The following is a 27431-nucleotide window of genomic DNA, read 5'->3' on the forward strand; positions in this document are numbered from 1 at the left end:
GGAAGAAATAGCATAGGCTGTAACTCTGTAGATTTAAGTTACTCTTGAAGGCATACTGCTGAAAACTGAACAATGTCTTCAGAAGTGAAAGTAAACCAGTGCTCCTCCCAGGGCTTTCCTGCTGGCTGAAGTGCTAAGCAGCAGGCAGGTGAAAGGGACTAGCTGGGGGCATGCCCTAGCCTTGAGCCCCATCCCCAGGGCACGGTTTAGGGAAGGTAGCGGGACTGAAGCGTCTCCTTCTCCAGTTCCTACTGATACTGCTTGTTGCCTATTGTTCACTATCAGGGAAGGAAAGCAAAGTACACAGTGTCCCTGCCTTCCTCTCCCTCCTGTCTGGTGCAGGGAGGGGGAAGAGGAGTGAGCGAGCCACCCTGACAGTGATGAAAGGGGAAGAGCAAGCAACAAGCAGCATCAGTAGTAATTGGAGGTGACTTCAGCCCCCCTGCCCTCCCCTAAAAGGTGCCCTCTCCCTTTGCACCTACCCCACACCCCCCAAACTCCTACCTTGTGCCCCCTGCCCTTACCCTGATTCCTACACCCCTCCACACACCCCCAAGCACCCTACTCTGAGACCTTCCTCACACCCACAACCCTGACTTCTGCACTATCATATACCTCAACCCTCTATCCTGAGTCCCCCCCCACCATCTCCAACCCTGTCTCCTTCATCTCCCCACACAAACCCAGCCTCCTGCCATGGCTTCTGAACACCCCACACCCATTGTTCCTTCTAATCTTTTTCATCCTCGTGGGGATTTTTTTCAGCCATGTGCTGAATAATTTTAATGTGCACTGAGCCATGTGCAAATGTGCACCACCAGTAGAAACAAAAACAATCTAGTTGTGGGCATTCTGCTAATGAGGTGGGCAGCATTTGAATCTCTCCTTAGTGGCCAAACAAGCACACAGCTTACAGGGAACAGTGTCCACACCCCAATCTCCTGCCCTGAGCCCCTTGCACTCCAACTCACACTTAAATTTCTTACAAGTACTGTCATATCACATACACCCACAACTTCTTGCCCTGAGCATCGCCCCGCAGGGGAGCAATCCAACAATGCTTGGAAGAAATTTAAATTACTTACACTCTTGAATGTCTTACTTATTTTATTCCTCACAGCATCAGAGAAATGAGACCTTGCTACTGAAGATGGTGTTGATGCTCTGAATATTCCGGAACCTGTAACGGATGTGAATTATTCTGAGCAATAGGAAAGGAGAGGAATGGCTACCATTTTAATTTGGTCTAATATAATGTCCAAAAAATTAAGTCAGACATGCTGAGAAGTGAATCAACAACCTAGAAACTTTGAAAAGCTTGGGCTTTTCAAATAGAATCTAAGGGAGTCAGGCACCTCTCTCATCTGGAAATTCAATGAGAGTTGACTTTAGATTCTCTTGAAAATCCCAGGCCAAATTTTAAAAGCCCAGTTAAACAGTAGACTACCTAGAGTTCTCTAACTCATGCATGAGTTAAGCAGCTTTATGTCACTTTATGCCACCTCCTCTCCTGAGCTGTACTGAATGCTCCTAGGCTACAGCTGAGTATCCAGCCTTGAACCTTTTAAGAACATAAGAATGGCCACATTGGTTCAGAACAAAGGTACATCCAACCCAGTATCCTATCTGCTGACAGTGGCCAATGCCAGATGACCCAGAGGGAGAGAACATAACAGGTAATCCCTCTCCTGTCATCCATTTCCAGACAAAGAGGCTAGGGACACCATTCCTACTCATCTTGGCTAATAGACATTTTATCAGTTGCTTAGCTTCCTAACCATAGGTACCAAGTTATCAGCTGTATAATAGGAACTAGACTTAGGCCAGGTCTACACTATGAGAGAATGTCAACCTAAGATACACAACTCCAGCTATGTCAATAGCGTAGCTGAAGTCAACCTACCTCAGGTCAAATTTCTGTAGCATCCCCACTGTGGGAGGCGGGTGGCTAACTATGGGTTTATTATAATTTGCCAGTACAAAACCAATAGTCAAATACAATAGCAACACTAGACACTGAAAGTATATCTTTCTCAGTTAACGAGAATAAATGCTACATAAGCTCTAAAAATTATTACTGAGTGGCTAAAGCTTATACTGCCACCCAGTGGTTAATATAGATATGAATCCATTTATCTCTGTGTGATAGGTCAGGCCCTACCAAATTCATGACCATGAAAAACATGTCACGGACTGTGAAATCTGGTCTTTTTGTGCTTTCCCCCATATACTAAACTGATTTTATGAGGAAGATCAGAGTTTCTCAAATTGGGGTGCCTGACCCAAATGGGAGTTGCAGGGGGGGGGGTCACAAGGATATTTTAGGGGATTGTATTGCACCCTGACTTCTGCCTTCAGAGATGAGTGGTGGCTGTTGGCCAGGTGTCCAACTCTGAAGGCAGCACCCCACCAGCAGCAGCACAGAAGAAAGAGTGGCCATCCCATCCCATGCCATCCTTACTGCCATCCTGTGCTGCTGGTGACAGAGGCTCTGCTTTCAGGACTGGACTCCTGCGCAGCAGCTGCCACTGTCCAGCTGCCAGGCAGCACCACCACTTGCAGCAGCACAGACATAAGGGTAGCAGCACCTCAATTCCCCAACCCCCCACTCCCCAGTAACCTTGCAAGCTCTCTACAAGTCCATTTTGGGTCAGGATTACAATTATAACACTGTGAAATTTCAGATTTAAATAGCTGAAACCCTTTGTTTAGTCTCCCCATATCCATGGAAAAATATAAGATTCAAGATGGATTCCAGGTAGCATGGTCACATGTTTTTCTAGGACCAATCACAGTTTGGGTTTACGGGAAAAAAACATTTACAGATTATTACCTTGAGTACTGAGCCATTATGTTTCCGGAGTATCAGTAATGGCCCTCCATTAAGTGCATTTAGAATTATAAACAGATCCACACTTTGTATTTTTAACTTCATGTACAAAAGTGATATATGCACAGAAATAGAATATACACATTCAGCACATTGATATGTTACATGATGCATTTTGCATAAAATGTTGCTATGCTGATAAAAAGCACATGAGATCTTTTTAGGGGAAAAGGCAATATGCCACATTTATTAAGATTGCAATAGTAAAGCAGCTAACATATGCTTACATAGACATATACTATCCTAACAATATTTACCAGATTGATCGTGGATAGGAATAGGGCTCTATCAGTCGGGACTGATGCTCTAGAATCTTGGCAAGATGAACCCAAAAATTACGGCAAAGCAGCCCCTTTTTATAGCAGTTTTCCTTTGTTGGGATTAGTACGTTTTCCACCATCATCCTGTAATCAATTGCCATGTGACGAGTGCTTGTGTTTTTAAGTCATTCTTCACATATCTCCATTATTTTGTCCCAACTGATAGGTGCTTGAATTATCCTTTAGAGTCGTCAATCTGCCCTTCATCCTCATCTTGATAGGGATATACAGCAATCTCCTGGCACTTTTACACCTGTTCTTTGCTTCTCCCTAGAACATCTGCTCTGGTGATGGCCTTCACACTTACCTTCTAACACATATTTTACTTACACACACACACACACACACACACACACACACACACACACACACACAAAATTGATTTATTTGTTTTACAGAAACAATATGAATATTGAAGCAGGAACATCAAATTACAATTTAAATAAAACATACCCTTTACTTATTTCACAATACTAATTGTAAAACTTAAAACAAAAACCTTAAGAATCTATTCCTGCCTTATCATAAAAAACAAAGACAAACAACCTGCTTAATGCATCTGTGCCAACAACACTAGTCTGTTCTTTTCTGCGTGTTAGAAAGGGTGGCTGGCAAGGTACACTGAGGCAACTTATATTATATAAAGCTACATCTTAGCTACATGGCTACAATGTCTTTGAGTTATGCATATTCATACTCATAAGCTAACTGTCATAAAGCATGAGGGGCATGGCATATATGTAAAAATAGCCAAGAGTATCAGCAAAATTCTAGATACAGTATATGTATGCTACCTGAACAGACTTTCTTTTACAACCTAGGATACTTTGGTTTCTTTGAAGCTATTTGCCAACACGTTTCCAGTTATTTACACCACGAAGGATGGTCTTGTGGTTCTGACAGCCTTACATGTTTCCTGTGTAACCTGGAGAAAGTCTCTTTGGCTCTATGTGCCTCAAAGGGACATCATGAAAGTTTCTAACAAACTTCGTTGGACTTTTGGGACAAGGATTGTCTTTAATTATATGTTACTACAGCACGTGGCACAACAGGGCTCTACAGTCTCAGCTGAGGCCTCTAGACATTATTATAAACAATAAAAATAATTTTCCTGCTTATGTCCAAATATTTCTGCATTTTGTGTCACTGTGATTAATTTGGGGACTATAGGTACAACTTACAAATTCTCTTTGATGTTATGAAATTATGAAATTGTATCAGGAAATACCTCTCTGAGGATGTGGAATCTACCATACTAGGGACAATGAGGAGTTATGAACTTTAATAACCATTCTCTAACCAAACAAAGGGTATGGTAAGGAGAATGCCCAAACAGGGAAACCAGTTCAACCAAGTTTCTCTGCAGAGAGGGGAATCTGAAAATATCCGGATGGAGAACAAAGAAACCAGAAGTGGGTAGGGGTCACAAAAATTTGAGGAAGACTCACAGATCAAGACACAGGAAGCTCTGGGCAGGAGAGCAGAAGAGAAATGCATGCTTTCTTAATAGGAGGTCCAAAATCAGAGAAAGCTAGCTAACTCAGCGTACATCTACACTACAGGGTTTAACTCAAAACAAGCTACACAAATTGAGCTATGTCAATTACGTATCTTATTTCGAAATAGATTATTCTGAAATAGGGAGTGTCTACACAGGACTTATTTCAAAATAGAGCACTCTTCCTGCGACTTTCCTTACTCATACAATGAGGGTTACAGGAGTTGGAGTAAGTCATCCTCCCGATTGACAGTGTTTTGACACCATTTCAAAATAACTGCCTGCTGTGTAGATGCGGACTAAGTTATTTTGGAATACCGCTAGTCATTTGAAATAGTGTTGCAGTGTAGACATACCCTTAGAAGTACTCAAAGATTCTAAAACGAAACCATGAGCTGAAGAAGAAGAATCCTGGACATCTCAAAGGAAGCCCAAGTCCAAAGAACTCTCCAGAGTGGTAAAGAAACTGAAGTAGGGAAAAGGCATATAAGTTTACTTATTATAGTGTTTATGTATCTCTTGTGTTGCTAAATAAAGAATAATTGTGTTTCAGAATGCTGTGCAAAGTCTGTCTGTGTGTCTGTTGGCTTTTACTGTCACAGGGGTAAGGTTTGGACTCTGTTCAGGAGGCTTAAAGAGCACACAGGATCCATTTCAATAGATCCCAAACACAACAGCCTGGGAAGTGCCCAACCAGACAGGAAGTTCTATTAGGGCTGTGTGCACATTATTATTTTAAGTTTATAATATCATATATTGCCTGGCATTTCAAGATTATTAACCTGCTACTTAATTATGTGGGAGGTTGATTCTTTTTAGGGAAGGAGGGTTGCCATGTCCCAAAACACTTCTGGTTGTTCTGATGTTTATGCGGGTTCATCTTCTTCAGCAATCACAGATGGCCCCTCTCCTTTATGTGATTCTGAAATTATTGAAAAAAATGTAAGAAAGATATTAAAAATAATTCATTGGTAAGATGATTATGAGTTGATACTTTGCTAGTCATTGAATTAAACAGATATGGTTCAACTGTAGCTACCACTCACTAATCTGCGCTCCAGTGTCATTTCAGTGACTTACAACTGTTATTCTAAAAGTATCATGGGTTCTCTTTCCACTTTTGATATTAACATACTAGTTTGTTAATGTTGTTCTACTCAGTTGCACTTCTCAGTTTCACAAGGCCCCTTCTATACAGAATGTTCTCCAAAACCTACACAATCAGGTCACTGTGGCACTGGTTTCAGGCTTATTAAATGCAATGACTCACCCATTATGGGACAATTAGTCCCTTTCAGACCTCCTCACAGGTGGTCATGCTTCAAGGGACTGCATTTCTGTTCTGTATTTATACAATGCCTAATGCAATGGGGGTTTAGCTCTAGCTACTTCCAAAACTGTGAATCAAAATGGCATAAGGTTATATCACTGATTCACCTGAATCTGTGTAATGAATTCTTTCAGTTGGTGAGACTAAGAATTTAAGGAGCTAAGAGTTAGCAGAGGTTCTTCTCAAGACATTTCCCATGTGATGGAAGAGGAATATGTGACAAACTACAATTTAGATTTTTCCGCATGTCAACTGAGAAAGTACGGGATTCCAAATTTGAACCTTTCAGATAAAACAGAAATATTAGTTCATTGGTCTTGTGATGTACCTTCTGGCTTTTCCAAGGACGTAGTATCTACCTCCGATTCAGTCTCAGTCAACAAAGGATTTGTTTTTTCACTGTCTTCTTTCACTATGGCAACAGATACATCTCTGTGGGATGCAGATGCTTCTGAAGAACTGAAAATGGCCTGCTAAAACATAAGTGATTGGCTCAGTGTGCAGAGTATAATAAATAGAGGCTATCTGAACAGAATTATATTGTTCATCGTCAATGATGGGAACAGTAACTACACAATTTTCTGTTAAATTGGAGTTAGAGAACATATGGTTGGCATGTACTAGGCAAAATGTAATTGAAAAACTAGAGGCTCATTAAATATTAAACATTTCAAGCTGCTATATGGTACTTGAATCTAATAACAGAGGTGAGCAATAAAATGGCAGCGGTTCACTAGGGTTAGCCCCTGGTGGGCTGCTGATGCTATATTTACCAGTACTTCCGCAGGTATGGCAAGTGCAGCTCTGACAGGCCAGGAACAGCGATCTGTAGCCAATGGGAGCTATGATCCCCCGTGAGGAGGCGCAAGTAAATATGGCACTGTGTGGGCCTACCAGGGGACCTTTAATCAAAGGTTAAGTATTTTGCATGGAAGTTGACTTTACTATCAGAGACCTGTAGCAGTTAGAGAGACTGTGACTATGTACTCAAAGTATACAGTAATCTTTCAATTGCTTTCTAATAAGAGTTGCGTGACACATGCAGGGCAGGCAACAGACTTCAATGCTGCAGCAATCGATCCATCGGCAGTCGATTTATTGTGTCTGTTTAGACACGATAAATCAGACTCCATAGACTCTGGTTCTCCACCACGAGGAGAAGAGTAGCCAAAGTCGATGGGAGAGCAGATCCCACTGATCTTAGCATGTGGAAGACATGGCAGTAAGTACATCAACTTCAACTACACTATTTGCATAGATTAGAACAACATGGGGTATAGTATAGACTAGGCCTGATGTTCTCAACAGGTGGTCCATGGACCACTGGTGGTCCATGGTGACTTTTTCGGTGGTCCATGGGAACATTGTCCAAAGTCACACAGCGTGAGCAGGCCGTGTTCTCAAGCACACAGCGTGTCATCCATAGCGTCACGTAGGACGCAACCACGTTGTGTTGCCAGTAACTTCTGTCTGAGGCTCTGAGCATCAGTGTAGCTGCCGCCATCATGCTGAGTGGTTGCTGTGTCATTCATTCTGTGCTACATGTGCTGTTTTACAGGTGTGGTGTAGTTTGTTTATAATGGTAACGACAGGAAGAAATGTCAAGCGCAAGTATTCGGAGGACTACATCAAATTCGGTTTCACTTTTCAAGAAAAAAAAGGCGTGGATTTGCCACAACGTGTTATATGTTTCAAAGTCTTGGGGAATGACTCAATGAAGCCGGCTAAGCTGAAACTCATCTCAAAAAGTGTCACCTCAACTTGTTGCAAAAGGTTGAAGATTATTTTGAGCAGCAGTTATCAGGTCTGAAATGGCAGCGCCTCAACTCAACAAGTGTATTCTACAATAAGACAAGAAATGCAGTGCGTGCTTCCTACATTGTTACATACAAAGTTGCACAGGCCAAGAAGCCTCATACCATTGTAGAGCACCTTGTGCTCCCCTGTACAAAAGAGATGGTGCAGCTGGTTCTTGGCGTGGAAGCAGCAAGGAAGCTGAATGATATATCTGTCTCTAATGACACAGTATCGAGACGGATAAATGAGATATCACAGAACATCAGTGAACAAAATGTGGATGAAATAAAGATGTCTCCATTGTTTGCCATACAATTGGATGAATCGACCGATGTCGCATTGTGCTCTCAGCTATTGGTGTTCGCACGATACATGGTTGAGGGAGACTTCAAAGACGAGTTTCTTTTTTGTAAGACTCCTGATACCACCACAAAGGCTCAGGATGTAATGGAAATTGTTAACAAGTTCTTTGAAGTACATGGTCTGGATTGGGTAAATCTTGTGGGTATCACCACTGATGGTGCACCTGCCATGCTGGGCTCAAGATAGGGCTTCCAAATGCTGGTGAAACAGCACACTCCAATGGTAACCGGAGTTCATTGCTTCATTCATAGGGAAGCTTTGGCGTCAAAAACATTGCATGATCAACTGAATACCGTTTTCAAAGGGTTGGTGAAAGTGGTGAATCACATCAAATCATCGGCTCTAAACACCAGGCTGTTCAAAAGATTTTGCCTGGACATAGGTTTCGACTTTGATGTGTTACTGTTCTACACTTCTATATGGTGGTTGTCAGCAGGGAATGTACTCAACAGTTTTTCAGTTGAGAGAGGAGTTTGATTTATTTCTCCAGGCTCAAGGGAAAGAGGAATTCCAAAATGTGCTGACGCAGTCAAATTTAGAATTTGCGTATCTTGTCGATATTTTTGGAATCTTGAACAAACTGAATCTTCAGCTTCAAGGGAAAGGTGCAAATCTGTTCTCTCAGCAAAGCATCATCAAGGCTTTTCTTGACAAATTTGGAACTCTGGATTGTAAGAGTCGAAGGCAATAGTTTGGTTCAATTTCCATATGTGGATACCATGCTCGGGGAAAAGGCAGCCATTCGGACACAAATTCTTGATCATTTACGGAAGCTATGAGACGAATTCCAACTATACTTTCTGGAGGTGGACAGGACAAGGGATGGATTATCTTTCATCAGGAATCCATTTACAACAGATGCTAATAGTGTTCCAGAGGATCTGCAGGAGGAATTCTTGGATCTGAAAAATGATTTTGCGGCTCAAGAGGTGTACCAGCAGTCTACCATAGAGAAATTTTGGGCCAGCGTAACCGGGAGTTACTCAAATCCGTCAGCACACGCAGTCAGATTTCTTTTGCCATTTGCATCAACTTATATGTGTGAGACTGGATTTTCGTGTTTGTTGCACGTTAAGTCCAAACAGAGGAATCGGCTTGCAGTGGAAAGTGATATTCGTTGTGCATTATGAAGTACCACTCCAAACACTGAAAAGCTTGTCAGTGAGAAGAGAATCCAAAAATCTGTTAGTAAGAAATAAATTTCAAACCAAAATGTTCGTTGTCTGCTCTTTTTTATCATGTCTCAAAAAGGAGGTGGTCCACGAAAATTTTTTGATTGGCCTGCTGGTCCATGGACTGAAACGAGTTGAGAACCACTGGACTAGGCCTATGAGTAATGGAGACAAGCAGCCCAGATACAAGGACAATGTACATAAATCTAACGAGTTAGAAAAACCTCAAGAAATGTCCATGAATGGTCATTTAAGTAAACAAAAGTAAGACTGCCTCCCTGTTGGGTCTGCTTCCCATGACTACATTATTCAGTTCACTAGTAGGGCCATTTATTCATGGAAACAGAATGGCTTATGAGAAGTTTAGGGAATATTTGAGGAAAACAAATCTTAAACTCCTCTAAATGTATTTTCACTAGAAACCTGAGTCTAGGAGTTATGTTCCTCCAGTCATGGACAGAAACTTACTATGTGACTTACATACTCCTTCAGAACTACTCAACACCAGTTGGATTTCAGATATTAAAAGTTCACAGTGAACAGTTAGTGCACAATCTACAAACCACGAATGACTCACTCATAAAATTAAGTAAACAAAATTAAAAAACCAAAGAGGTTGAAGAAAATCAGACTGCTCACAGAAAATTTGTGGACAGAAAAACAAAAATTTGCCATGTAAATGATTGGCTTTGAATTATTGATATTGCCACTTCAAAACTATGAAAGGAATCCCTCATATGAGGGGTTATTTTCTGTCCAGTTATTGGTAATCACAAAGATAATATCATTAACTACCAGAACAGTAATTTTACAATAATCTTGCAATTGCTTTCTAATAAGAGTCTTGTGACACATGCATGGTTAGTGACAGACTTTGCTGGACCCTGAGCAATGGGGAGGGATGCTAGGCTCTGCAACCCTGGAAGGGGTGGGGCCCTTGGCACTGCCCAGACCACACCATGCCGGGTTCTGGCCGCAATTTAAAGAAAAATCAGTTGGGAAGCACACAAGTGAGATGCAAAAAAACTCCCAAAACCCCCAACCCTCACTGATGTGGCCTCCAACTCAGATACTTCACTCTTCTGGCACTCCAGCCCCCACAGGGTGAGCGGAAGGGAGAGGGAGGACTGAGGTTCAGGGCTTCTCATAGGCCAGATTTACTTTTCTGGGGTTCCAGAGTTAGTGGATTTTGTGGACCACCTTAGGCTCTGGGGTGGGAACAAAAATTAGGGATTCCATGTGTGGGACAGATTGCCATCGAGTGAATAGGGAAGCAGGATGTGCGTAGGAGGTGGGGTACAGGACAGGGTGAGGAGAGCAGGGTCTGGAAGGGAGTTTGGCAGCAGAAGAGTGGGTGGGGTGGGGGTACAAGAAGGAGTTTGGGAGCAGAAAGGGGTCAGGGGAGTAACACAGAAAAGGTGAGAGGGTGAGAATGCAGCAAAGAGCTAGTTGGGGAGGAAGGCAAAGAAGTGGGGTGTAAAGGAAAGTACAACTTCTGCATTGCAGTTCTGCCCACAATTACCAAGCAATTATAATTAGTACATCTCCTAGAATCTTTAGTCTTAAAGGGCTAAGTTCCATTAGCAATCAGACCAGCAGTGCTTGTTCTTAAAGGGGCCTGCAATCTTAATTAAAGTAGCCAAAGAAACTATGGTAAATTTGTCACTGTCAGAAAACACTAGACGATCAGTCCAGCGTACTTCTCAAAATATGAATTAAAATTAAAGTCAAAGGGATACTCTCCAATCAATTAAAAAATTGGCATTCATAATTTTATTCATCACTCACAGACCAATGTAGTGAGATTTTATCTTTACCATAGTATTTTTATTATTATTATTTGTATTATAGTAGCACCCAGGAGCCGCAGGCATGGACAGAATATTATTGTGTTAAGCGTTGTACAAATACAAAATCAAAGGATGGTTACTTGTCCAAAGAGCTTATTATCTTTACCATTCTAATATATATATTTTAAGCGTCATGTAGGCATATTTTTCTGGTTTATCCTGTTTATTATATTTTTTTAATATGTGTTTACCTGATCAGGAGCATATTCCTCATATGCTGATGACAATATTTCCTTTGTCTTTTCTTCCGTCTCTCCTGAGACTAAAGTTTCAGTATCCTTTCTATTATATTTCTCTCGATCAGCTGTAAGAATATCCATAACTCATAAATACTGCTCAATGCAACTTAGAATTAAACAGAAATACAACTTCTTCTCCTTAAAAGAAAAGTACATTCTTATATAAGTAAACATTGTAATTCTGGGAAATATGGGTTACAATTTTTCAGAACCTTTTTGGTGGATGGTGGGTTCTTGATCACGGTTTTGTCTTAACATGATTTAAAACACCTGATAATTCCTGGAGGTCTAGTGCGAATTCACTAAACTGATTTTGAAACAATTAGACTAGCATATACTTTCAAACTGCACTTAAAAGTGGATTAAACTGATACCAATGTAGGAAAGTCTAAAAACACTGATCAAACTTCCTGCTGAAAAATGTCAAAGTCATTACAGTCTTGAACAGATCTCAGAAATAATATTAAAAGTCAGAAAACTCACCTCGGAGAGCTAAAATCTTTTCATCACAAATGTTCATGCCTGTTTTGTCTCTTCTTCTTAGCACAAAGGGTTCAGTGCTTGGATCTGTTTCATCTTCTGAATGTGGATTTCATGTGGGGGGGAAATTTAAAGCATTAGTTTTATGTTTGGGCAATATGCTAATGGTGCACAACCTGAAGAACGAGGGCCGCATGTGGCCCATTGGGGTCCTATGTGTGGCCCATGAGACATATTGTTTGTTGTTGCCCACATGCAGGGTTGCCAGCTTCCACTGGTTTCTGTCCATGTTGGTTTTTTCCTACCAATATTACTAAAGTGACACACACGCAGGGCAAGAGCACATGAACTGAGGTGTGTGCTGATGGCTCACAACACAGACTGTGAAAGCTGTGTGCTCCCTCTGCATTAACTCAAAGTGCTGCTGCGGTTCAGTCGGCACACCCCACAAATTCTAGGTACACAAGTGCAGCTGGTAAAACTACCCTATTCCAAGAGACCATCTTGGTTATGATAATCTTATGGCCCACTAAGATGAAAGAGAGCTATTCATGTGGTCCACTCACTGAAAAGTTGAGTGTCAGTCTCCAAAGCCATGGAGTTCACCCACCTCAAGAGTTTGATACTTGTACTCCAAGGCTACGTCTACACTGGCACTTTTTTCCGGAAATGCTTAAAACAGAACAGTTTTCCGTTATAAGTATTTCCGGAAAAAGAGCGTCTACATTGGCAGGATGCTTTTCCGGAAAAGCCCTTTTTCCGGAAAAGCGTCCGTGGCCAACGTAGATGCGCTTTTCCGGAAAAAAGCCCCGATCGTCATTTTCACGATCGGGGCTTTTTTGCGGAAAAGACTACTGTGCTGTCTACACTGGCCCTTTTCCGGAACAGTTTTCTGGAAAAAGGACTTTTGCCCGAGCGGGAGCAGCATAGTTTTTCCGGAAAAGCAGCTGATTTCTTACAGTAGATCGTCAGTGCTTTTCCGGAAATTCAAGGGGCCAGTGTAGACAGCTCGCAGCTTATTCCGGAAAAGCGGCTGCTTTTCCGGAATAAGTGGCCCAGTGTGGACACAGCCCAAAGGTACAGTCTTTACAAACATATGGAAATACAATAAGAGAAGGCAAATGTGTATCAAGATAGCACTGAAAAACATCGTAGTTATACAAAATGCTGCAGAGACAATTGCACAATTTTTGCTAATCAATCAGTCACTTCTCTTGATGTAGTTCTCATTAATGTTAAACATAACTTATTAATGTTAACTTAAGTTGCATATTTATTAAAGGAATAAATTACTTCAGCTTTCTATGTAACTTAGGGTATGTCTACACTACCCCGCTAGTTCGAACTAGCGGGGTAATGTAGGCATACCACATTTGCAAATGAAGCCTGGGATTTGAATTTCCCGGGCTTCATTTGCATAAGCGGAGCTCCGCCATTTTTAAATCCCCGCTCGTTCGAACCCTGTGCCGTGCAGCTACACGCGGCACGAACTAGGTAGTTCGAACTAGGATTCCTAGTTCGAACTACCGTTACTCCTCATTCCACGAGGAGTAACGGTAGTTCGAACTAGGAAGCCTAGTTCGAACTACCTAGTTCGTGCCGCGTGTAGCTGTGCGGCACAGGGTTCGAACGAGTGGGGATTTAAAAATGGCGGAGCCCCGCTTATGCAAATGAAACCCGGGAAATTCAAATCCCGGGCTTCATTTGCAAGTGCGGTATGCCTACATTACCCTCCTAGTTCAAACTAGGAGGGTAGTGTAGACATACCCCTAGTGTTTCTACATTAACTTCACTATTTTACATATCATTACTTTCATGATTAAGCAAATATATGTCAATAAATCACAGTAGGTAAAGTCAGAATACAGCAAGTGGGACAGAAGTTAATTTGCATCTGAAATGAGGAGCAGCACTTCCTGTTGCCTACAGATTAAAGATGAAACTTGTCTGATCCTCAGTGTCCCCTTTGCTTTTTTTGAACGTGTAAGTTACCAGCTTTCTAGTAGGCTGATTTCTATTTTTAAGAGAAAGGATGGCAGCAGCATCATTGATGTATAGTATATGTTCATCTCTTCTCAGGGAAGAGCTGACTGGAAATAGGAACACAATTTGGGAAAACAGACAAAAAAAATAGGCTCATTAAGAACTTTGATAGGGCTCATGTACTAATGTACTGTCCCACTGTCACAAAGAGAATAAAAGGCTGAATTGAAACGGCAACTCTGCTGTGAACTTTTTTGCATGGGAGTGACTTTCCATAAATGACAAGGGGCTTCACATACAGGCAGTCCCCGGATTACGTACAAGATAGGGACTGTAGGTTTGTTCTTAAGTTGAATCTGTATGTAAGTCGGAACTGGCATCCAGATTCAGCCGCTGCTGAAACATCAGTTTCAACAGCAGCTGAATCTGGACACCAGTTCCGACTTACATACAGCTTCAACTTAAGAACCCCAGGTGTCCCCAAGTCAGCTGCTGCTGAAACTGATCAGCAGCTGATTCCAGGAAGCCTGGGGCAGAGCAACTCTGCCTCGGGCTTCCTGTAGTCAGCCACTGGTCAGTTTCAGCAGCGGCTGACTTGGGGACGCCTGGGGCAGAGCAGTTCGGGTGCTGCTGGGTTGGTCCAGTAGCGCGGCCGCTCCTCGGCGCTACTGGACCAACCCAGCAGCACCCCAGCTCCCCTGCCCCGGCGTCCTGATTCAGCCGCTGCTGAAACTGATCAGCAGCGGCTGAATCAGGATGCCTGGGGCAGAGCAGCTGGGGTGCTGCCGGGTTGGTCCAGCAGCGCCAAGGAGCAGTGCTGCGGGACCAACCGGCAGCGCCCCACCTGCTCTACCACAGGCCCCGGGCTTTGCTCCATGTCTCCCTGTTCTGCTGGGGGGGGGGGGACACTAGTTGTGTCCCCCCCCAGCAGACCAGGGAGACGCTAAGCAAAGCCACGGAGGACCCGGGCCGGACCCATGGCGCTTCCAGATCAGCTGGAAGCGCCGCGGGTCCGGCCCGGGTCCTCCGCCGCTTTGCTCCCCGGGGAGCAGCTTTTCTCGCCCCGGAGGAGGCGGGCGGCGGGACCAGGTGTTCCGCCGCTCCAGTCCTCCGGGGCGAGAAAATCCCCATTCGTAACTGCGGATCCGAAATAAGTCGGATCCGCGTAACTCGGGGACTGCCTGTATACAAAGTTATGTACTTGCCAGTCAAGACCTAAAGCAGTATTTTCACCCATTTAATAATTGCTCATACTTCATATAGTTGCCTACCTGTTGGATCCTTGGTTGCACCTTCTGGTTGCTTCAAGAAGAAAAAAAAATGAGTGAAAAATATTGAACATTTATTTTTTCTAATGAAAAGAGGCACTATTTAGTAGCTTGTTGTGCTGGAGGGAATTTTTAAAATAATCTTCTGAATTCTTTTCATTTTGGGTCACAATAGTAACTCTCAGCCTTGACATGAGTTGTGACTGTCCGATAATTTTCTTTCAAACTAATTAGAGGGCGCTGTACATTAATTCTTGTGCTGAAATGACTACAGAATCATGTATATAGTAACTAAAAAAGAATTTAGTTCAATGAGCTGTATTATCTTTGGAAAAAGTAAGTCCCCATTCTACTACTGTAGGAATATCTATATATAATCACCAGTCATGGAACAATTTGTGAACATAGTCCCACTGAATTAAATCTTTGCCAGATGGAGACCTGTGATTTCAGGCAATAGTCCTAACCACTCTGTCAAATATTCAATGAAACACTGTTAATGGAACATCAGAGCTGTCACATATTCAACATGCACCAAGGTCAGAAAACTAAGTTATGTTTCCCATAGCAGTTGCAATTGAACCCCAGCTGCATATTCAGAGCCAAACCTTGCCTCCTTCCAAAACAGTAAACCCTAAAGTACAGCAAAACCTCCTTCATTTTATCATGCAAGATGACTGGACATTGAAATCACATCATGGAATTTCCTGATTTTTGTGTCTGGGTAATTTCAGTTATAATACTTTTGTTTGAATGTAATGTCTTTGGCAAGGTAAAAATCATTACATCATGAAATGGGCATCATAGCACCTGGTCCTGTAACCACTGCAGTCAATGGTAAAATTACCACTGACTTGAATACTATTGGATCAGGTCCTTAATGCTCTTTGATTACACATGCAAATAAATGAACTGGCACCTTTGATTAAATATTGAAATAAAAATTTGCACATATGTTCATGCAGCCCTTGTAAGAAAAAAACTGCCAAGCATTCTGCTAGGTATTACCACTGGAAATTTCAAATTTCACATGTACTAAAGATAGCACTCCTTGTTTTCAGTTACTTTATTTAACCTAATTTTTTATTTACTTAAATCCCAGGAATTTATCACTGTTTATTACCCAACAATAAAAATGGTAAAAATCAGTGCAAAAAACTATTAACTTTTCTGAGTATATGTTAGGGTTTATTTTGATGGACAGAAAGCCAGGAGAGTAAAGTATTTGGTGGACTAATGCTTTGAATTCTGTTCATCAACATGGTTTGCTGAAAAACTAGAACAGAAATCAGAACACAATGCTACCTCTCAGTTTAAGAAAACACTATACCTCTCATCCCCAAATACATCTTTTCATTTGAATAAACAGTTTACTGTTGTAGACACAGAACTACTAGCCTCTAAATATTTACATTTAATCATTGGACCATTCTTCTTGCAGCACATACTCAACTTCATCCTTTTCTCCTGATTTTTTTTTAACTTTCAAATACTTCCTTGTGTTCTGAAATGTATTCTAATATGGATTTTCCTTTTCTTCCCATTTTAATGCATCAAATCTTTAAACCTGTTATCTGCTTTTAGCTTGAAATGTACATATGATGGACATGAGATTCATCAGTAAGTTCAGTGCTCAGACAGTTCTGAGTTTGAGTGTATACCTAGAATCATAGAATCATAGGACTGGAAGGGACCTCGAGAGGTCATCGAGTCCAGCCCCCCGCCCTCAAGGCAGGACCAAGCTCCGTCTACACCATCCCTGTTTGTTTATTATGTGTATCTTTCAGACAAACGCATGGTCTGACTGAACAGCCAGCTTTGCATAAATACAGACTAATGTATTATCATAATGCTTATACCTCATGCATTGTATTTTCTTAATAAACCAAGTTATTTTAAAATATTTGAACGATACAAAGTAGGTTGAAAATTAAAAGAAATTATGAATTATACTTTTTGTAAAACCCAGGATTTTTTAAAAAACAGATTTAAACTGAAAACAAACGGGCTTATCTGTAAAGCACAATATTCTCTGGGGGCACAGAACTCATGAAAATTGCCATGACACATCCGCCAAGAAAGCTGATAGTTATGCCTCTCCTAATGCTACTTTAAATGTAGGAGATTTCTAAAGGAAATGAGGTGAAAGAGGGATTAGCAAGATTGGGGAGGGAAGCAGGGAACCAACGTTTGACTGGGACTACATCTACACTGTGAGCTAGGGGTGTGATTCCCCTGCTTGTATTCACATACTCGCACTTCTTCTTAGCAAGCTAGTGCAAGTTTATACAGCAGTGTAGTCACAGTGACATGAGTAGCAGCAGCAGAGACACAGCTGAGCTGTGCAAAGTACTTACCCACCAGTTTCAGATAAGCCTGCAAACATAGGAGGATAATAGGATTTGTATCTGATTAAAAGAGAGACATAGCTAAGGTGAGCCAGACTACAGAAAGGGACGGAGGTGGGGAGGGAGTGTCTGCAGCAAGCTAGACCTTTCAGAAACCCCTTGGTTATTTTGATTCTTTTCTCTTAAATGCTTTGTGCCTAGAGTTAAATCAACAATACTCTTTTTTTTAGAAGGTCACTGTATTCAACAGGTCATAGGCTCCTAAAGGGAAGAGTGGCAGATATCAAACCTAATAGGACCTACTGGGTAAATGTATTTGATACACATGGTTCTGCAGCTTAGAGCCATTTGACAATGGGAAAATCATGTGATTCCACGCAAAGAGAGGTAAAATCGCCAGGCCTGAGATTCAAAGTGGTGCACTCAGAGAAGCCAGAAAGAGGCAGAGTTGCAGTGAGCCCTGTAACTGAGACACATGGTTATTTGCTGTGGACTTTCTGCTACCTACTTTTTTATCTCGATTAGGCCAAATGATTTTCTTTATCTTCAGTGCTTTAATTAGGTTTTCACAGATGCCACAGGGCTCAGATGTGGTGATTAATTCAGTGCCACTCAGATCATTCTCAGTTCTGTAAAAGACAAAAATGTTGTCATTTTTTAAAATGAGCTCTTTTTGGTTTTAAATTAATTCTCTTAGCCTATCTAAAGTGAGTTCTTTTCCGTCTCTTCCTCCACCACTGACCAAAGGAGATTAGTAAGGAATCTGAGGCCTGTAGCTAAGACTCAGGATACATCGTGAGCTCGCTGCTATGATGGGATGAGATTGCATTGACTCTACCCAAGGAGCAGTCTGCAAGGTCCTCCTTTCATCTATGTGTGCAGCACTGTAGAAATAATACTCCTGTCTATACATATACCTCACACAGATCCCGCCCAGTGTTTTAGCTTAGTTGCCTTTCTCCCCTGCTCTAGTTATGTCTAGACTACATCCCTCTTTCAACAGAGGGATGTAAATTAGACACATCGAAATTGCAAATGAAGCTGGGATTTAAATTCCTTCATTTGCATAATTGCATCATGACATTCTTTCGAAAAATGCTATTTTGAAAGTGAAACCACGGTCTAGACACGGTTCTTTCAAAAAGAAAAGCCTTTTTCAAAAGATCCTGTAAACCTCATTTGAAATTCAAATCCCGGCTTCATTTGCAATTTTGATGTGTCTAATTTACAGCCCTCTGTCAAAAGAGGGATGTAGTTTAGACATACCGTAGTGTGAGGTAACATACTCTTTTGTATCTTTTATAATCTTGTCCATCTGCCATTCATCCATGGCTCTCGCCATACCCATACCTCTACATCAAAGCATCTATTCTCCTCCTCCTTCTCCCCACTGTCTTTATTTTCTCTTCTTTGTTACTCTCACATCTCTACAGTTCTCATCAGGTCTACCTACTTCTCTTTCCCTCCCCATCTCTATCTCTTCCCTCCTCCCACCAGGAAAAATTTGGGTTCCACATCTGCATACTCTTCCTCCTCCTCACTTTTGGTGACATTTGCCCCCATCCACCCTTTCCTCCATCCTCTCCTTCTCCCACATCCACAACAACTGCCACCACCTCCCTCCCTTCTCATACCACAATTTCTCACACTTCCTACCTCAGAATTATTGCATTGGCTTCAGCACAGATAATTGCATGCTGGTCACAACTACAATCATCCTTCTGTGCAAAAAGACTATTTACTGTCCCTTTTGGAAATCCATTGTAGCCAACAGCAACCTATAACAATACCAGGCAAAAGTAAACAAAAAGAAGAATACTTTCCCAGGACCCTGATGCATTTAGGCCCAGTTCATCTCCAAAAACTTGTCACTGACTTCCATAGGAATTGTATCATTGTACACTTCAATCAGCCCATCATTATTCTTTGAGCATGTAGATTTCCATCACCTAAAATGTTTGCATTTTGAATCCTGAATATTAAATATATCTGAAGCCCCAGTTAGGGTTAGTTCCATTGCCAAATCCTGGTTTTAGGACATTTTTTCTTTCAATTTACAAGAAATCTTGATACATGAAGTGAAATAATTTAAAAAATTGAGCAAAACTGCACTATTTGCCCAACTGAGATGGTATTTATTCATTTTGCAAGGATGTATACTACACAGGTTGCACAAATGTAGGAAGCAATACAATTGTATCAGGACTGGCATGCAGAGAAGTCAGATGATGATGATGATGATGATAATAATAATAATAATAATAATGATAATAATAATAATAATTAATAATAATAATTAGCGGGGGCTTTGCACATTCCAAGCACTGTGAAGATATGAAATAATCATCACAACATTCCTGGGAAGGAAGGAAGGAAGTATTTTTATCTTCATTCTTCACATGGAGAAATAGACACAGAGAGCCTAATTCTGATCTCACAGTGATGTGACTCCACTGACTTGGTAATGGAGCTCAAAAGTACATTCCTTAGTCCTCAACCCACTACACCATGCTATGTCTCAGCCTTTGTAGTTGTGTGAAATATTAGTAAGGCTATGGGTGTACTAAGACAATTGCTGTGTCTACACTGGGCCACTTATTCCGGAATATCAGCCGCTTTTCCGGAATAAGCTGCGAGCTGTCTACACTGGCCCTTGAATTTCCGGAAAAGCAACGATGCTCTACTGTACAAAATCAGCCGCTATTCCAGAAAAACTATTCTGCTCCCGCTCGGGCATAAGTCCTTATTCCGGAACACTGTTCCGGAAAAGGGCCAGTGTAGACAGCCCAGTAGTCTTTTCCGGAAAAAAGCCCCGATTGTGAAAATGGCGATCGGGGCTCTTTTCCGGAAAAGCGCGTCTACATTGGCCACAGACGCTTTTCTGGGAAAACGGCTTTTCCGGAAAAGCAGCCTGCCAATGTAGATGCTCCTTTTCCGGAAAAAGTGAAAACGGAATAGTATTCCATTTTAAGCATTTCCAGAAATTCATGCCAGTGTAGACACAGCCAATATGTTCTAAGGCAGTAATAGGCAACCTGCAGGCTGCGGGCCACATGTGGTCCTTGGGGGTTCCACCTGCAGCCCACACACCCTGTTTTTCCTCCTCCCCCAAACCCCTCTCACACACTGGGGCACTGGAACCCAGCAATTCCTACGCCTCCCCCTTCCTCCCAGCACTTTCAAAGAGCATTGAATCCACGGATTTGCACTATATCTCCGCTCTGGTGCCCCAGTGTACAAGAGGTCAGTACGGGGGAGGGGACAGAGAAGGGGTGTGCAAGTCACAAATGGAACCACAATGGGCCACTGGTCACAGATTAGCCACCACTGATCATGCAGTCCACTGACACAAAGGAAGACTGCTCATGCAGCCCACTGTCTTGGATGCCCATTACTGTTATAAGGCCTATGGTAGATTGTAGCTGCACATTTTATTAGCCTCATCATAGTCTGTCCAAATGTCCAATAAGTTTTATACTCCATTAAAAATAGTCATGTGGAAATATGAATAATTTGTTCCTTGTGCAAGTTTCATTGTCTTTAAAATCCTTTCAGATTTAGACTTGCACAAGGAGGGGTAGTTTAGGAGACTTTTTAAGAATCACTAGTGGGTTGCGCCCCATTCTCTCTACACTTGCCAACCCCCCGTCTCTGGTGGCTTTCATGACCATACAGTATGAAAGTGTGATTACATCATTCTGTCACCTGGCAGGAAAAGCTTTTTTATACAAAGAGAGAGATTATTTACGTCAGTAGAATTAACTTGTTGACTTATAGAAATAATACTCAGAAAATCCATAGAAATGCTGTGCCTATTTTATGAAAGACTTGAGCTCTTTCAAATAGTTGTATGCATCACAATACATTGCACAAAAAACCTACTAGGAGAAGTTTAATGTGGCAATCAACTGGCACAGATTAACGTTTGTGTCAAAAATTAATACTTGATGGCAAGACTGAGCAGGTTTTCCTCATCATTTTCAAACTGTACCTAGACAAATATTAATAGTTCTTAGGCTGCATATACTGTACTTACAATGTCTTCTTTTCCATAGATCAGTGTCCCCACTCCAATATTAGGACTGTCTAGTATGAAAAAAAAATCAAATCGTGAAGATGCCAACAAAGTCTCAGAAACTGATTCACCTTCTTGGTACAAAGTACATACCCCTGAGCTATCACTATTTCCCTCCAAAGAAGATTCTACCGAGGAAAGAAAGTGTTAAGTTGCAGTGAGGGCTGCACATTGGCACCAGCTGCGAAAAGTGTCCAGGGATGTGCTTAATCAGCACATTCCACTGATGACGTGCCTGAACACAGTCTTATAGCCCACATAGCCTATGTCCCTATGCAATCCACCTCTACTCCCACCTGGTGGCATCATCTTGAGTGGAAGTGCCAATGATCTGGTAAGTGCTTATACCATTCCCAACTGCTCATTCTCACAGTTATTATATCTGCTGTTATCTCAGAAAAAGCATAAAAATACTATCTCCCCCGAGAAAGCAAGTCATAATGGTTTCTGCTAAACCTTCTGACTACAAAAGGTGAACTTATCAACTCACATCTCTCCAGGCCCATTGACAGGAGGGAGAAGGAAGCAAAGGGGACAATTGCCTTGAGGCCCAGCAATTCAAAAGGGCCTGGGACTCTCGACCACCGCTGCTGCTACTGGACGGTGTCAGCGACTGGGAGTCCTAGGCCTTTTAAATCACTGCTGGAGCCCTGCACATTGCACTTCAGACAGCATTAAGGGCTGCCTGGTATAGGCACAGTGTGCTCTGGGCAGCACTGAAGCTGCCTGGGGGAAGCTAGCTCCAGCCCCACCCCTTCCACCTGAACCCTGTCTCTTCCACCTGAGGCCCTGCATCTTCTGGGGGTGTGGAGCTGCCCTCACACATTGTCTAGGGGCCTAGCAAGTCTGTCAGCCCCACTGCCTTTCTCTGCAGCTTGGGTCATGGGTCACTTGCAGATTTAAACCAGCATAACTTGAAGTATTTAAATCATGATTTTAGGACTTCAGTAACTCAGCCAGAAATTAGGAGTCTATTACAAGAGAGGATGGGTGAGGTTCTGTGGTCTGCAATGTGCAGGAGGTCAGACTAGGTGATCATAACGGTCCCTTCTGGAATTAAAGTCTATAAGTAAGACCAACGACTGTCAGCCAATGCAGCTTGAAACTCAAAATAATTAACATGTCAGATGACACCTGAAGAAGTGTGTTATGCCCATGAAAGCTGATGATACCGTCTACATGTTTTGTTACTCTTTAAGATGCTACTAGTCTATTTGTTGTTTTTTAAGTTTTTCCTGTTACAGACTAACTCAGCTACCCCTCTGAAGCTTCTGTACCATAGGGTCACAAAACTCAGTCTTGCAGCTTCATATAGTTACTTTCTATATCACATATTACATACATATAATCAGGGCTCGACAAACCGCGGCAAAATCCACTCGCCAGCCCCGCACCGCGCATATAATTATCTACTACCCAGCACTTTAAATTCATGAACTCTTGTCTTTCCTATACCATATTATTTGATGACATTACCTTAATACTAATCATTCACTTACCGTTTCTGGCTGCTAGTAAGTTACAGAGCTGCAATGCATGAGTGTACTTGAGCTCTCTTTGAATGCTGTGTATATCATCTTGAAAATTATTTTCCATTATTTTGGTGTCAGTACCACCTGCCAGCATCCGAAAAGACTGCATTGCTTTAGCAACATCATCTTTATGTGATTTCTGGTGTAATTTATCTTTTTTAATGTGTGTCAAGTTAAGTATTTCTAAAAGTTCAGGTGATAGCATATGATCATATATAGAGGTAATTGGAGTGGTGCCCTTATCATTTGGAGGTGATCCTGTTCGTGGGAAAATCCTCTTCTTCACTGTTTCAACATCTAATATTGGTATGTAGACTGCTGCAGTGATGTAGCTTTCCCTAAAGATGTTATCAACAAGTTCAGCTTCCTTTTCAATTTTGGTCAGATTTACTTCTCTTATTTGTATTTCAAGGTTAGGCCAGTAATACACTTGAGCAACTTGAGCTGTACAAAGAAAAATATATGTAAGATAATATTAAAAATGAAATATAATAAGGTGAACTCACCTTAGTCGGCAAAATTAAAGTAGCAGGGGAACTAGCTAAACTTGTTTATGCATTATTATTTATTACTCTTGAGAACTGAGGCAGCGATGGTTGCTGCACACAGTGAGGTCCTGCTCCATGATCCTAGATGCTGCTACACTACCAATAAATCATCATCATCACATTCTATCTACAGCACCAGCAACAAAAACATGAAAACAAGAGAAATGAGAACAGCTCTGTTATTAGCATCTACGTTTAACTCAGTGGTCCCCAACACGGTGCCCGTGGGTGCCATGGCTCCCGCCGGGGCATTTATGTGTGCCCACCTAGTGACTAGTGCCGGCCCGAGCCATTCTTGTGCCCCAGTGCCTCGGGCACCCAGTGCATGCATGGCCCCTTCCCCAGGCATTCGGCAGATGCGCGGTGCCACCCCCGGGTGCATGGCACATGTGCGGTCCCGCCCCCGCCCAACCTGGCAGCCCCAAAAGGTTGGGGACCACTGGTTTAACTATTAATCTCAGACACATTCAGTGAATTGCAAACATAGCTCAATCAACAGTAAAATGGAAGTTTCACCTTTCAACCAAAATGAATTATTATTAATATTCATTTTAAAAATTGGCATCTTTTGAATTACAGGAATACTGTGAAGCCAGGTACCTACTTTGTCATATTTAAGAAATTTGTTGTAACTGGAAATTTCAATACAACCCTAATTATGAAACTGCCCACACATATAAATGCTTATAATAAGGTACATTTTAAAATTAAGGTTACTGTTACAAATATTTGAAACATAACTCCATTTAAAATTCAGTTTAGTCGAGTAGATCTTGGTGTTTTTATTTGTTTACAATGTGAACTACTTAACAGTGATTGGACCAAGGACATATATGATTCCTTTCTATTTAGCAAGGTGTTACCACATTACAGAGTGAATCTCTTTAGGCCATCAAGGAAGCGTTGTTTCGGGTGCTATTATTAAATTGAGTGAAACTACTGACTATTCATCATTATCAAAGCAGCTGCAACAATCAAATGGTAATATTAAAAAATATTAAACAGGTTCTGCATAATTTGGGAGTTTTTTATTGGTGGGAGGTGTTTGTTATTTTTTTAAAGCAAATGAATCTTGAATAAATGACAAGCATATATCTAACAATCTATTTGTCTTCTGTATTTTTGCTGGACATAATTGATACATTATTTTTCCAGAATAACACTTTTCCTCCCTTCCTAATTTTTTTTAGAATTATTCCTCTAGTTTTGTACTATTTTTCATTTTCCAGTCACAGGTTATCAGTAGCCACAGGCTAGCAGCTGAGAGCAGATGAGAGATTAATTCTCATTTCTTTGAGTTTGACCATTTCTTTTAGGAAGCCCTAGAAGGTTTGCCCTAGGATCATTTGGTAATAATTTCCAACAATTAGTAATATCACATTACAAGTGGCATCCTAATACTCTCTAATGACTGGACAAACACACTATACACACACAAAACCTTTGTGTTACCACAATTCCTATAATATTTATTCCCATATAATCTCTCATATTTTTTACCTGATAGAAAACATTAAAAAAACCACACTTTCCTAACCACTGCTCAAAGTTCAATTTCTGTTTTAACTCATTTACTCACTTGTTTTCAATAACAGGATTGTGGTATGAAAGTTAATTGAGAAGGGTGGGTGGGGTGATTCATCTCTCTATATACCCATCACTCAACAATGGGATGGGCTATTCAGTCAGGAGGGAATGGGAAATGAGTAGAGAGAAAAAGGAAGTAATCCTTGACATCAGTATTTTAATCAGCTCGTGAGTCTTTCACAGGTATGATGCCCGTTAGTTACAAGTATTGTATCTCAGATACTGACCTTGAATCAAAAGTTTTGCACAACTGATGCAAGGCATTCGAGACAAGTAAACTTCACAGCCTCTCAGTGCATTTGGAAATCTCAGCAGTGCTTTTGGCACAGCATGAAGATCCTTAGTGGAGCAATCCATTGTGATAATCCTTTTTGGTTTGTTAGCTTCACAGATGACAATTCCAGTTTTGGAAAACTACAAAATAAAATGCTTTCAAAATACCTTTAAACTTGCCATTCAAAACAGATAATGGCAAGGTCCATTTCACCAAAGCAAACTGCTTGCAACATATCTTTTGAGTGGAAGTGTGTGCAGCCAGCTAACAGACCACAGAAAACGTGTTTGAAATTGATTGGGAAGGTGGTGGGCCAAACACACCCAAGGCATCTGCTGCTTCAATGTATCTCTGAGGAAATATCTATTAGGGCTTGTCTTCACTGCAACAGTTAGCTCTAGTATCCTCAAGTTACTGCACTCCAGTCAGCCTAGTTTCAGTGCATGGAAACACACTTCAGAACACAGGAGTTTCACCAAGTAATCTGATTAGGAGCACAGATTATTGGATTTGCTGCTGATGCATTATTACAATGTAAGGCATTGAATCCACTTGAGCTTCAAGCCACCAATAGTTTGATACACCACCTGGCTTGATCTTAAAGCACTTTTTAACCCAAGCAAGAGCTTGGCATGCAAAGCGGAGAGTATCACTCAAGTTATAACTCAAGCTAAATGTGCCATGTAGACACACCCTCTGTGTGGTTCCTACAAAGTTCTAGATAAAGTCATGCTTGCTGCCCATGATGAATCACATGCAGGAAGGCAGAAGTTGTATGACTGACTACTTTCCAATAGGGTGAACCTCCCCCAGTGCAGCTGCCCCTTAAGATACAATTTACGTCTTCTCAACTGCAGAGATGAAACAAGCACCACAATTTCACAGCAGGATCAAACAGGAAAATACTGGCTCAGAGACAATATTTTAAACAGAGGTAAGTGTATCTAATAGCTAATAACAATTGTAGAAAAGTTATGAGATTGAAATATAGGAAAGAATTATCTCTTTTAATATTATTTATTTTAAGGTTTTTTTCAGTATGAAAGTCTTGTTTTATATTTTTACCCTTAAAAACTAAGGCTGGCTTTGCTACAGACTTAAGTCCTCCAAGAGCCAAATGTTATCAAATATATTTATTACTGGTATTATTTAATACTTGTATTGCTCTAATACCCAAAGGCCTCAATTAATGGGAATGGGAGGGAAGGAAAGAAGGAAAGTAGTCCTTCTGTCTGGAAATTCTTCTCTATACAGACAAATTCATCAGTAGCCATAAGGATGAAGGGAACTGCAATAGTTTAGTACTAATATAGTTAAATTATTCCACTTACTACTCCTAGTCCTAAAGCACTATGTTAAACAATATCAGAACATCCTACACAATGTCACATATGCAATTCCTGATTTTGGGGGCTGAATTTTATGCTTGTGAAAATGAGTTGGCTAGAAGCAGACACTTACTCTGCTAGCCTTCCATACACAAGTAACAGTGTACTTCAACCCAACATACAAAATCACTGTTCATCTGGTCCTGAACCACTTTAAAACAAACACCATCAGCTGTTCTGTGTGCTTGTTTTGTGATATACCAAATATGGACTATGATGAGATTATGTAAGACTAAATATTACATGACCATATGAAAACACTAGGATTTGGAAACCAATTCACTCACATGAAATCTTTGCCAAATAATGTGATATTTTCAAGGGCTATTCCACCACTGTTGGTTGGCATAGGGACTAAGTATTTAAGCAATTGGGAAAAATAAAAGGAGTTTCTGATTTATCAGAACTTCTTAGAAATGTTCCACATTATAGGTTAAAATTCTAACCAATCAAAATCTTGGTCAGCAATATGTAACAGTCAAAATCCTA

General features: G+C 41.3%; 1 protein-coding gene across 3 annotated transcripts in view; it reads right to left on the reverse strand.

The window, feature by feature from the left end:
- Positions 1-3556: 3556 nt before the first annotated feature.
- The window catches only part of LOC102453956 (uncharacterized), a 51949-nt gene continuing 28074 nt past the window's right edge, over positions 3557-27431 (reverse strand). For 2 of the 3 annotated variants that reach the window (XM_006114383.5, XM_075940277.2), the window contains 10 exons: positions 25508-25694; positions 23113-23589; positions 21575-21624; positions 19195-19316; positions 18047-18167; positions 15194-15224; positions 11943-12038; positions 11412-11524; positions 6367-6511; positions 3557-5630 (listed from right to left, as the gene is read on the reverse strand). In XM_006114383.5, the coding sequence (XP_006114445.3) occupies positions 5575-5630; positions 6367-6511; positions 11412-11524; positions 11943-12038; positions 15194-15224; positions 18047-18167; positions 19195-19316; positions 21575-21624; positions 23113-23589; positions 25508-25694 (1398 nt within the window). In that variant the 3' untranslated portion in view covers positions 3557-5574. The remainder of the gene's footprint in view (positions 5631-6366; positions 6512-11411; positions 11525-11942; positions 12039-15193; positions 15225-18046; positions 18168-19194; positions 19317-21574; positions 21625-23112; positions 23590-25507; positions 25695-27431) is intronic. The other variant, XM_075940268.2, reaches the window with a different exon arrangement.

The sequence above is a fragment of the Pelodiscus sinensis genome, chromosome 1 (genome assembly GCF_052426305.1).
Source record: "Pelodiscus sinensis isolate ZL-2025 chromosome 1, ASM5242630v1, whole genome shotgun sequence".
NCBI lineage: Eukaryota > Metazoa > Chordata > Testudines > Trionychidae > Pelodiscus > Pelodiscus sinensis.